Genomic DNA, 12720 nt, shown 5'->3' on the forward strand with positions numbered 1-12720 from the left:
CCCAGGCTAGGGAATCAGAGCTGTAGTTGCTGGCCTACACCACAGCCACAGCATCACCAGATCTGAGACCCATTTATGACCTGCACTGTAGTTGCGGCAGCACCGGATCATTAAGCTGCTGAGTGAGGCCAGGGATCAAACCCACATCCTCACAGAGACAACATCAAGTCCTTAACCTGCTGAGCCAAATGGGAACTGTGAAACTGGTGTTTTGTTTTCTCAGTTCAGGGAAAATCATTCATTTTTTTTTCTTTGCTTCTGGAACTCCTTTTTGAGACATTCTAGGTCTTTATGAAAACTTTTCTCTCATGTTCAATTTTCCATCTTTCCCCATCTGTATCTTCTTGACCCCCACTTTGAGCTCTATTGATTTTATCATTCATTCCACCATAATTTACAGAGACTCTCATTTTCCGATTTGCCTTTTTTTTTTAGGGGGGATAGCAGCTAGTTTGCTAGCTGGTCTTTCTGAGGGTAGGAATTGCAAGTTTTTTAAAGTTCTCTTCTTTTGTGTGAATTTTCTTGGGATTGTCTTTTTTTCCTGCTGTTGAGTTTTCTCGGTTTCACTGACTTTCGGTGTGAGTCACACTTATGAACAAAAGGCTAGACTGATGGAAGTTGCCAGCTGGCCCGGGTTTCCCATACTGTTGTGTAGGACTGATGCCCTGATTACTTCTCCCTGGATCAGAACTGACTGGGCTTTGTGCAAGGGTGGAGCGTGTTGTTGATGGTCAGGCCCCACCTCAGGTGGACGTGGGCAAGGAGCATGGCCCCCGCCCCTTTGCCCAAACAAGGCAGGCCTTACTGTGCTATTGGCGAGTGCCCTTTGGGGCAGAGCTGCCTCTCCTCTCCCGCTTTGTATCTGCTGAAGGGATACAGTGGCCTCAAGTTCCGCTCCTCTCTCCCCTCCCTGCGCCCACACAGGATGTCCTCCCAAGGGTCAGGGCAGGTTTTATCCTGAGGGCAGAGCTTTGGTTGTTGGAGAAGGTGCACTGGCCGCACTGTTTTAAGTGCTGGTTGTTAATTAATTATCCGATTCCTGTCCCTCAGCTCACTCCCGCCCCTCAGGTTTGTTCACTGCCAGCTTGGAATTTCTCAGAGTCACCCTCTGAGGGAAAGTCCCTCTCACCTCTGAGGTTTGGGGCCGGGACTTCCTCCGCTCTGTTTTCTCAACCTGTTCCCATCTCTTTCTGTCTTTGAGGATTTCCTTAAGCCTTTGGGCTTTTGTTGGCTCCTGACTGTTTTCTAGCATTGTTATCATTTCATTCTTTTAAAAATATCTTCTCTGTCCTTCCAGCGGGACCCAGGAAGGGAACAGGGGGAGGTGGATATGTCATGTGGGTGGTCGGAACGCCGTCTTAAATGCCCCAATTCTCTTTCTTTTCACACGGTCTGAGCTGTTTCCTATGTGTGCAGAAACTGACTTTCTGAGGGGTCTTTCACAGTGGAAAATCCTTAAATTCAGTCTGGACTAAAAACTGTGCAGTAAACACCGATGGCCAGACCTTTCCTGCTGAAGAAATATAGGATCTGCTTCTGGTACAGTAACTGTTGTAGCCCCAGGCCCTGTTACCTGGCCCTGGGTCACCCTGGAGGCCTTCACTCTGGGTCTCTTGTGACAGAAGGCCCTGGTCATGTGCCTTGGGTCTCTCTTTTCTTGTCTCTGCTCTGACCTTGGCGTGAAGTCTCCCTTCCAGCAGCTTTTCCTTTAGCTCCATGCCAGGAGCTCCAGTGTTGTTTGAGTCTCATAGACGGCATTCGTTTGGGTTTGGGTTTTCGCTGCCAAGTGGAATTGCTGTTGAAAGTCAACTGTGGTACAAGCTTGCTTTTTATTTTCTTAGACATGAGTCAAAAAGAATAGGATCTATTCCCAGCTCATGTGGGACTTTTTTCTCTCAGAATGCTCTTTTGCCCTGGTGATTTGTTATTTTAAAACCAACATCATAAAGAATAGAGAAGTTAGACCTCCCTTGGTGGGGCTGAGAACCCTGTGCCCTAACTCTTCCCTGGATGCCGCATCTCATAAAGGGGGTGACACGTCTTTAGAGAATGTGTTTGGCAGGCTCTGCTGCTCCCTCCCATCTCTCCCCGGCTGCCTCCCTGGAGACCCCCTGCATAGATCAAAGTACTTGGCAGGACCCTTTGCCTGCCCCCTCCCCCTCAGCGAAGCTTTGGAATGAGTCTGATTCTTTGAGGTCTTTGGTGGAGGTGCCAGACAGAAGCCTGGGAAGATGCCAGTAAGCACCAGGGGAGCTGGCAACATGTGGACATAATGGGAAAATCCTCCCATTTCTCTCCGAGTCTGGAATTTTATCACCTTTTACCCAGACCTACAAACCATGGAGTTAATACGCTTCTCTCTCTCCTTACACACAAGGCCTAACCATCCCCTCTTTTCCATACCTGGATCCTTTCCCATGGAATATGTGACCCATCAGCCAACTGGATGAAGTAACTCTTTCCAAGGCTGCTGCCTGCTTTCCTTTTAGATTCAGGAGGAGGGAGAGGGAGTGCTCAGATGGAGGGTCTCTGAGCTGAACGCATGTGCATGCATGAGGGAGGTGGGGGTGGGGGCAGAGATAGGTGTGGGGGCCAAATAAAAACATCTTTTCCCTGTCTTTCCCCTGTAGAGGAACGAGAGGGCCTCTTATTAAAAATTCCCCGTAATAGTCATAACCTTTTGGAAAATAGCCGCAAATACCATTACAGGGATAAGATGAAGGACAGAAAAAGCATTGTTTTTATGTAATACTGAGGAGAGAAGTGTGAGCTCCTACCGATGAAAGCATCACGGCTGATTGGCAAACGTGGTCTCTTAGTGATGTGCTCTTTAACTGTGGAAATACCGCAGGGGGAACAGAGCTAGGTTTGCTCTAACTCCTTCAGTAACCGTGACTAAATGCCATATTTTCCCAATTTAGAATATTCAAATCAAGGAGGGAAAAGATCTGATGTTTTCTGATTAAGGTATGAATTTGATTATGGGGGTCAAATTTAGTCATCCTTGTCTCACACATTATCCATGGTTGATACAATACTAGTATTTTCTCTGAGATTTTGAAGAGAGTATTTGGGTCACTCTATTCACGCCTGTATTTGCAAATATGTTTCTGTACAGCTCTCTTTTTTCTGTTTGTTTGTATGTTATCTTAGGTGCTCTCCCGTTTTTCTCACTGTTCAACAAATATTTAGGGAGTCCCTGCTGTGTGCCAGGTGCTGCTACTACTCTTTAAAACTTTTTGAGGAGTAGAGATCACCTCCTAACTCCTTTTTTTTTGGCTGTGGCATGTGAAAGTTCCCAGGCCAAGGATCGAACTTACCCCACAGCATTGACAATGCTAGATCCGTAACCACTAGGCCACCAGGAAACTCTGATCATCTCCTAATTCTTAGGTATCTTCATTATAACTCAGTGCACTGCTCTGAGCAGAGTGGCATGTGGCATTTCGTGGTGAATGCTGTTAAGTAGTGAAACTTAGTGAACAGTACCACATAGATACTATTGAGTTTGCAATAATAATAATAACTGATATTTCTTGAGCATTTACTATGTACCTTCCAAATATAATCTCATTCAGTCTTTATGGGAACTCTAAGAGCTAGTTATAATTCTTTCCTTAGTAAGAAAGGTCTAGCTGATTCCAGAGTGTGTGTGTGTGTGTGTGTATATATATATATATACACACACACACACACATACATACACACACACACACACACACACACACACACACACACACACACACACACATATATATTTTTTTTTTTGGTCTTTTTAGGATGGCACCTAAGGCATATGGAAGTTCCCAGGCTAGGGGTCAAATTGGAGCTGTAGCCACCCATCTGCATCACAGCCACAGCAATGCCAGACCCAGCCTACACCTACACCACAGCTCACAGCAATGCCAGATCCTTAATCCACTGAGCAAGGCCAGGGATTGAATCCGAGTCCTCATGGGTATTAGCCAGGTCATCCCACTGAGCCACAACGGAACTCCCCAGAGCATACATTCTTAACCACTGTCCTATTCCACCTTACAAAAACTTAACAGATACTGTGAGCTTTAATACTAAAGTCAAATTAGAAAAATGATTCCAACTTTCCCAACAATTCAGATTCTAGCTTTAGCATCCTTTGGAGGGAAATTTGAGCTTAGAATTGAGATCATTTAAAATGAGTTAATTCGGGATGGGTGAAAAGGAAACAGGCTTGAAGATCTCAAAAAGATTTCATTAGTTGCTTATCAGTTTATTACACTATACAAAAAAACTGTACCCCAACCAGCGTTTTCCTCCATGAGCTTACAGATTAATTCCTAATGCAATAGAAATGAGAGGTATAGACTGTTAAACAAATATTAAAGTTACCTAAACAATGCAAGAGATTATGTTCTGCATAGCTCAGAGAACAAATGGGCGATGATGACGAAGGGAAGGGAGGAAATGGGCATGGACATTGGACGTGTCACAGAGTGAAGACCATCACCAGTGTGCTGTCTGGTTCCGAGGAAAGTTGGGTGGTCATATATCTAGCAGCCTCTAGTTGTTACTTAGTAGGAAAAGAGCTGTAGTTGTTTAATTTTAGGTTTGGAACACAGCCTGCAGCTTGCTGCTTTGTGCTGTGATTGCATCAGTTCTTACAGACTAAGCTGACTCAAAATAGAGATAGTACGTGTGAGAAACTGATCAGGAAATGGTGTGGGTGACCAAGTCCTGAGTATGAATCAGTAGCGATGGTGTAGTGTCTGTGTGATGCATAGAGATGGCTTGTGTTCTGCGTTGACATAGCAGCGGTGGGAAATGAGAGGGGAATTTCATCTTGACCCTGCCATTGCTCCTTGTGGTTGTATATGATCCTCCGAGTCACAGATTATCCTTATTTTAAAACTGTAGTAGTTGGGATAGCAAATACATTATTGAAAAGACAGACTTCTGAATTTGGGGGACAATTATTTTAGGTCAGAGTTTGGGGGATCAGTGCGAATAACGCCTAAGAATTAGGCTGCTAAGGCAGACTGGCTGGATTCAAGTGGTGCTTTATCACTTATCAACTCTGGGACTTTGAGCAGGTTCCTCTCTGACTCTCCCTTCATCTGTAATATTTGGATAGTGTTATACGTACCTCATGGGGGGTGGGATAAGTATTAAATGAAATAATACTTGTGAAGGATTAGACCAGTGCTTGGCACATTGCAAATTTCAGTACATTTATTAAAATTTTTCTTCCTGCAAATGTTGATAGTGTTTCTGTTGCTGCTACTGTAGCTATTATCATCACAGTCATCATTAGAACCACTTTGCCTTTGGAGCCCTTTTGTCCTATATGGATTGTGGTGACTGACAGCTGATTTTTTTTTTTTTTTGGGGGGGGTCTTTTTTTTTGTTTGTTTTTTGGGCTGTGCCTGTGGCATGTGAAAGATCCTAGGCCAGGGATCAAACTTGCACCATAGCGGTGACCCAAGCTGCTGCAGGGACAACACCAGATCCTTAACCTGCTGCGCTACAAGAGAACTCTTGATTTTTCTGTCTTAATGTCATTTGGAGTTGTTCTATTCCAAATCTTCTTTCTTTCTTTCTTTCTTTTTTTTCATTTTTGGCCATCCCATGGCATATGGAGCCCCCGGGCCAGGGATCAGATCCTAGCTGCAGTGGCGACCTAAGCACCAGATCCTTAACCTGCTCTGCCAGCCTGGCGATCAAATCTGCTCCCAAGATGCCTTGATCCCATTGCACCGTAGTAAGAGCTCCTGTTCCAGATGATTTTATCTTACTGTTTACCTGATTAAGGACCCACATAGTTTCCTGCTTCCCACTGTGTTCAGTCCAAATTCTTCTTGCCAGGGGTTCAGATCCCTTTGCCAGTGGGGTCTTCCCTCCTAATTGTCTCACCACACTGTTCCTTATTTAGCCCCAGGTCAGTGATTCTGCCCACTCCCCTCTCTGATGGGCTCTGTGCTGCTGCCCTTCTGTGCCGCCTCCTTTCCTTTCCCCCACATGCTCAGTAGCTTTGAACACTCACTTCCGCACCTACTCTTCCTGGACAAGCTTTCCCTGACTGGTCCCACCTGCTGTCCTGCATTTCTACTCTGCAGCTTCACACCTTGCACTTGAACATGTGCTGCCTTGTGCTCTTTTAAATTCTGTATTTTGCTGTCCCTCTACTCCAATATCAGACTCTTTGGGAGTAGGGATTAGGCTCTCTGAGGGCAGGGAGCATCTCTTTTCTCCATCACTGTATCCTCAGTGCCTTCTACAGTGTCCATCATTACTCATCATAATTTCTTGTGCAGATAACTCTTTTTTTCATTGAAAAAAATTTATATGTGATCTAGTTCAGTCCTCACATACGATAGCATAGCAGACACTACTGAGCGAATCAGTGAAGGAGCCATCCCATTTCACAGGGGACATGCCAAACAACTTGATGGAAGCCTTCATTTAAGAAAAATGGTAGTATATTAAAATATCCAATATGCTTTACATTTGGGTGAAAGCAAGTTCTTATTTATTTGTTTTCTTTTTTTGGCCGCCCCTGCAGCATATGGCAGTTCCCTGGTCAGGGATCAGATCTGAGCCAGAGCTGCAACCTGCGCCACAGCTGCAGCAAGGCTGGATCCTTAACCCACTGCTCCAGACCTGGGAACAAACCAGAGCCTCCACAGAGACAAACCAGATCAATAACCCACTGTGCCACAGAGGGAACTCCACGTTTTCATTTATTTTTTAAGTCGCTTTTATTTTCTTGGCATGTAAATATTTAGTATCTTGTATGTAAATCTTTAAAGCTGTTTAGGCTCAATTTATTGTGTGACAGGTGCTGTGTAAATGTCTTTTTCCTCCATTACAATTGGATACTCACAGTGTTTATGGAAGTGGTGTGTTATGTGGCCAATTAGTGTGTGGGTAGCTTGGAGGAAAACTTTTCTTAGAGTTTTAGGTTTCCACATTATCATTTCTAAAAGGTTAAGAGCTTTGTTCTTTATTGTAAGTTAGGAATCCTTTGCATTTCTACCCTCTCATTGTTCTCATTACTCCACAGCCAAACCAGATTTCCCTGGAAGAGAACATCCTGGTCTCCCGTTACATTAACAACCCCCTGCTCATAGATGGTGAGTTGTGATTAGGCCCTTGACTGGATTGGGCTAGAGCTTACTAGTATTTTTTTTTTAACCTTTTTATAGTGTTCTCTGGTAAGTTTTATTAAGCTACTGTCAAATTCTTGGCAGCTGTGGCTCCAGAGATGAGGCTGGTTCCTTACCTACCTTGAGGGATTATTTTGAAGATGATTTTGAGATAATAAAAAAGAAAGTGCTTTATAGGTTATACGGTAACAAATATATATATGAAGGCTATTCAATACATGTATATACATTCTCTCTCGTTATAGATACAGTATAATTATTATCTGTCCTCAAAAGGAAAAGGTGTGTGGGCAGTGTGTGTTTCATGGGGAGAGGAGAGCTCTTCTTTCCTTTATATTTTTTTGTTACATTGTCCTGTTTATTCTGTGACAGAAAACAAATGAACTTTGTTTTTCCTGTGCACCCCAATTTTTTTTTCCAGATTTTAAGTTTGATGTGCGCCTCTATGTGCTTGTGACTTCCTATGATCCTCTTGTCATCTATCTCTATGAAGAAGGATTGGCGAGGTAAGAGACCTTGGTTGATTGATAGTGGAGTGGGGATTTGAACTCCTGGATCCACAGCTGAGGGCTTGAACTGTTTCATGCTCTCTTGTATTTGGGGGTGGGGGAAGGTGTTAGCTGCTTTTTTTTTCCCACATAAAAATCTATACTTCACATTGATTATTCACACACACACACACACACTCACACCTATAATTTTGTTTCTCTAGAGGTACTTCTTAGGTTTTAAGGTAGTGTGACTTACAAAATTTTTCTTTTTTTGCTTTTTAGGGCCACACCTGTGGCATATGGAAGTTCCCAGGCTAGGGGTTGAAATGGAGCTGCAGCTGCCGGCCACAGCCACAGCCACAGCCACTGCAACTTGGGATCCGAGCTGCATCTGTGACCTACACCACAGCTCATGGCAGCTCTGGATCCTGACCCAGTGAGCAAGGCCAGGGATCGAATCCACGTCCTCAAGGTTGCTGGTCAGATTTGTTTCCGCTGAGCCACAGTGGAAACTCCCCCAAGTTAAATTAAAATTATAATAATTTGAAGTTGTATTTCCCATGTTGACAGGATTTTACAGGTAGCAGCATTTTCTTAGACCCTTTCAATTTTTTAAAATAAGTATGTAACTTAGCTGTGCTTGTGTTCTTTTCTCCCGCAACACAAATATGTATGTATGTTCAAAAAGTATGTATGTGTGTGTATATTCTTTGGTTTTATATAAATATATATATAAAATTTCACAAAGTACCTTGCTTTGAAGTTCCTTTTATGTGTAGGTTCCTTATTGGGCATAGCAGTTTAGGAGGTGGTTTGCATCTGTAAAAAGCATGGCCATAATATTTCTGTATTTTAGTAAGTGTACTTTAAAAACATGAAATACCATGGATAAAAGAAGGCTACCTATGTAATTGTAGGTGCTTTGGTACATATTATTGTACTCTGACAACTGTTAGTTTAGAATCATTTTAATTATTTCATATACTCAAAAAATTTTTTATATATAATGATTTTTATTTTATTTTTTTTTCATTATAGCTGATTTACAGTGTTCTGTCAGTTTTCTACTGTACAGCATAGTGACCCAGTTACACATACATGTATAGATTCTTTTTTCTTACATTATCATGCTCCATCAAAAATTTTTGATGTGCTGTGTGACTAGAGTCAGAGGGTGAGAACTAGATTCTAGCTGGTTGAGCCATGACTTCCCTTCACCTCCAGGTGGCAGTGATACCATTTATAAGCCCGGTCATATTTTTAACTAAGATTTCTGAGTTTGAACCTTGGGAAACACCGAAGGCCACTGAATCTCCCTAGTTCTGTTCTCTAGATCCTTGAAAACTAAGCTGGGGCAGGAGGGTAGGGGGGCATTGCTAAAATATTCCTTGGTTTTTAGATAAAGGGCTGAACCAGGTATCTGGGCACAAACTAACTACTAACTACTAAACAGATTTTCATAGGAAAGAAGTTTTCTGTAGTGTTTTTTAAACACCCGTGCTCTCACATTTTGAAGTATAGGGATGAAAGCTGAATATCCATAGTATCTAGGACAAAAAGAAGGTGAAATAGGCCCCTTGCTTCTGCTCAGGTGTATAAGGTGCTGAAGATTTTTCATTTTGTAATTTGAGATGTCCCTGTTTCCCTCTGTGTGCCATGAGCTCCTTCACCCTCCTGCTTCCACTCATCTTCGCCCAGCTTGTTTCCTCTCCCCTTCTTGGGAGCTGATTATGTCCTGCCATCAACTGGGCTTCCTGAATAGGGCAGAGACCTCAAGGTCATGCTGTTTCTCAAGGATATCATAGCAGTATGTTTTGCATATTATTCCAAAGGTACTTCACCCGCAGTATTAATAGCCTCTCTGTTGGTAAAATCTGGCATAGTTTTAAAACCTCAGTGGTTCAGATGCAAAGTGATTCAGATTGCAATACCAATATTTATTATAAAATTTACTACAGACATGCAAGTGCTCTGGCTATTGGCTGTGTGTGGGAAGTCAGAACCCACTGAATTGAGTGACTCTGTTCTCATGCCTCCAGCAGGAACTGAGTATGTGTCCATAATTTTTTTTAGTGGATGCTTTTTCTCAGAATAATTTGGAAAACAGCTTTTTTAAAACTTGGATTAAATTGAACCAAAAAATATGAATTTTCAGGGCTTTGGCTCATTTTACCTAAAAGCATAGGTGAATAATAAAGCTTTACAAGAGGATAATACATTATGACAGGCTATTAGCCAGTCCTGCAAGGGTGCATTGCTCTGTGCAATAACTTCCATGCGCCTAAGTTGCTGTGTCTTAACCGCTGTGTATCTTGGCGTTCCTCTGCTTCTTTTTAATCCGCAGAATCCGCTCGATTGTGTCATTACTCTCAACAATAGTCTACAGCATCTCCAGATCTGCAGTCTCTAGTAACCTTGGGTCACGTGTGTTTTATATGGACATTACTGAAGATAATCAGTTTGGGATGAGATCACTCAAACATTTTACTTTGAGGCTCAACAAGGAAAACCATCATCTTTCCTAAAGAGACAGAACTGGCAGCAGTGTCATTGGTCTCCTTTTTTAGAACCCCGTATCATTTCTGTTTGGGGCCTCAGAAGTCATGCTTAGGTGACGGAAAGGTTAAGTTCATTTCATAAGACGGTTCTGTGAAGTAAGAATTTTGTGTAAATTCTTTACCTTCTTAGATTTACTAAAGCAAAAGACCCTAAATGCTTTTTTTCTAGACTAGTAATTTCAGTTGTCCTTGTCTTATTAACATGGGAAGTAGAAAAACTCTCTTCTTCTTATATGTGGACAAAATATTGAGACGTTTTAAAAAATGGTGTCAGTAGTATTTGAGTCCAGTGTTTTGCCCCTTCCTGCTTTTTGACTTTCCTCGTATGTTGTTGTTTGGCACCAGCAGGGGACACTCCGGTTTCCAAAGAGGGGTGCTGTTCTCTACCAAAATGGTGCAGGCTCTTTTTCCTTTCAGAGGTGGAATCCAGAAAGACTTTGTCCTGGATTTTACAGTTTTAGGTGGATCCAGTATGTGGTCTAAACCATTTGTGAAGGCCCTTTTTGAGACAAAGCTAACAGCCAAATTTTCGCTGAAAGAGGAAAAATAAAAAGTTGAAAAAGAAAGTTAAAACAAAATTGAGTTGAAAACCAAATGTGCTGTCAGAGACCCAAAGCTAGGTAGCGCTAGCAACTGGGGTGGGGGGGGGGGATGAAAGAGCCCATCCAGGGAACTGGGGGAGCTCCACCCACACGGCGGAGGTGGGAGAAGGGGATGCCGAGAAGGCCCGAGGAGGCCCCGGTTGGTCTGGTCGGGGACTGCCTCTCTTTGGCCTCAGCCATATTATTCAGTGGAAACTCAGAAAAGATCCCGAAGCATTTGTAATGCCTCTCCCTTGCTCCCCGCCCCCAGTTCCTTCTTCAGTAGCCTTCCTTGCTAATTAACACTGGCTCCGCAGGGATATTTACCTTTTCTCTGCTGGATTCCTGTGGTTTTGAAAGAATTCAGGTACTTGCCGGTTGCCAAGGAATTCAGATTACCTCACGGGCTGCACACTGTCCAGAATCTGCCACAGCAGCAGGAGGAGGGGAGAGACACCGACAAGGGGGAGAAAACCCTCTCCAGCGCTCATTGTCACCCTCCCTGGCAGGCCCTTGCTGTTTGTGAAGTTTGAGTCATTTCTGGCTCTGAGGACCAGGGGATCAGGCTGGTAATCCCCTCCCAGACGGCTCCGCAGGGCGCTGCCTCGTCACTGCAGCACTTTGGCAGTCTCCCGGCCGCAGCTGGTTGACAGCAGATCAGAGAGCTCTTGGGCCTCTTGTTCTCTTCCATAAGATTTTTCTGGGTCAGGGCAGGATGAAACCCAGTGGCTCCTGGCACGGCTGCCTGAGGCGCTGTCTCTTGATCCTCCAGGCCTTTGTGGCTCTGAATGGCTACACCTGCTGAAAGATAACGTGTCCGCCACAGCCAGGGTCTCCTCAGAGCTGCCCTCCCCTTACTTTGTGTGTTTGCAGTGAATGTTTGTTAGAATAAATGTGTGGTTTAACTATCCTCCATCTAGACTCTCAGGGACTGACTGTGGTCTCGTGTTCATAGAACAAAGGAGAGGTGAAAGGACCCCACTAACTGTGTTTTCCTTCCCGTTTGAGGTCCATGTAGTAGAGCTCCTGAACCAGCAACTCAGGTGTGGTTTCATTTAGTGCCTGTCAGGTACCTACTGTATGTCTAACAGCGAGACCCTTCCTTCACACACACACACACACACACACACTCACTCACTCAAGAGTTTTAGACAAATTATTACCATTGTCTTCATTCTCATTGAGAAACATTCAAAAGCAAAAAGAAAATACAGCTTTTGATTTAAGAATTTATTGTCAGAGGAGTTCCTGTTGTGGCTCAGTGGGTTATGAACCCGACTAGTATCCATGAGGATGCGTGTTCAATCCCGGGCCTCGCTCAGTGGGTTAAGGATCTGACGTTGCCATGAGCTGCGGTATAGGTTGCAGATGAGGCTCAGATCCCATGTTACTGTGGCTGTGGGATAGACCTGTAGCTGTAGTTCCTAACTGACCCCTAGCCTGGGAACCTCCATGTGCCATGGGTGTGGCCCTAAAAAGCAAAATAAAAAGAATTTATTGTCTATTAGAATAAAGATAATCTAATATGTTTTAGTGTGTACCAAAAAAAAAAAAAAATGGACGTATAGTTCTCTACTCATCAGTAGGTTGTGAAATAGTACCCAGAGTTTCTGATTTGGCAAAAAAAGTAGAGTTCCCCCCCACCTTTTTTTTCTTTCTCTCTCTTGCTCCCTCTCCCTGCCCCCCCCCCCCCTTTTTAGGCTTAAAGGTCAAGGCTATGAAATTCTGTCTTGAGAGCTTTTCCTAAAGCTTGATTTCATTAAGGAGGTGGTTCAAGACTCAATTCCTCATGTAAATTTCAGTATGTGTGTTAGGAGAAGTATTTGCAAACTTGGTCCTGGGCTAGCTAGTAGAGAATTACCACTTTTAGGTTGTTTCTAATAAAAGAATTGTGTTGATGCTTTCAGACCTAACTAGGATGAAATATGAAATGTGAAGATCTAAATCA

The 12720-nt window shown here is 43.4% G+C and overlaps 1 protein-coding gene and 1 long non-coding RNA gene across 51 annotated transcripts in view; one reads left to right on the forward strand and one right to left on the reverse strand.

Moving 5' to 3' along the window:
- TTLL5 (tubulin tyrosine ligase like 5) overlaps positions 1 to 12720 on the forward strand; it is a 309203-nt gene that overhangs the window by 31257 nt on the left and 265226 nt on the right. For all 50 annotated transcript variants that reach the window (XR_014811162.1, XR_014811164.1, XR_014811165.1 and 47 more), the window contains 2 exons: positions 7040 to 7109; positions 7564 to 7648. Coding sequence is in view for 41 of the 50 variants with exons in the window: in XM_084969817.1 (XP_084825943.1) it covers positions 7040 to 7109; positions 7564 to 7648 (155 nt within the window). In the remaining 9 variants the exon portion in view is untranslated. The remainder of the gene's footprint in view (positions 1 to 7039; positions 7110 to 7563; positions 7649 to 12720) is intronic.
- Positions 8627 to 11406, reverse strand: LOC146401851 (uncharacterized). Its single transcript, XR_014811214.1, has 2 exons — positions 11100 to 11406; positions 8627 to 10723 (listed from the first exon to the last, which is right to left on the reverse strand). It is a non-coding gene; the product is annotated as an uncharacterized LOC146401851 (long non-coding RNA).

Source organism: Sus scrofa, chromosome 7, assembly GCF_054392235.1.
Source record: "Sus scrofa isolate SSC_HxYL_T2T_F1_AM1 chromosome 7, Sscrofa_HxYL_maternal_Yorkshire_Landrace_v2.0, whole genome shotgun sequence".
Classification (NCBI taxonomy): domain Eukaryota; kingdom Metazoa; phylum Chordata; class Mammalia; order Artiodactyla; family Suidae; genus Sus; species Sus scrofa.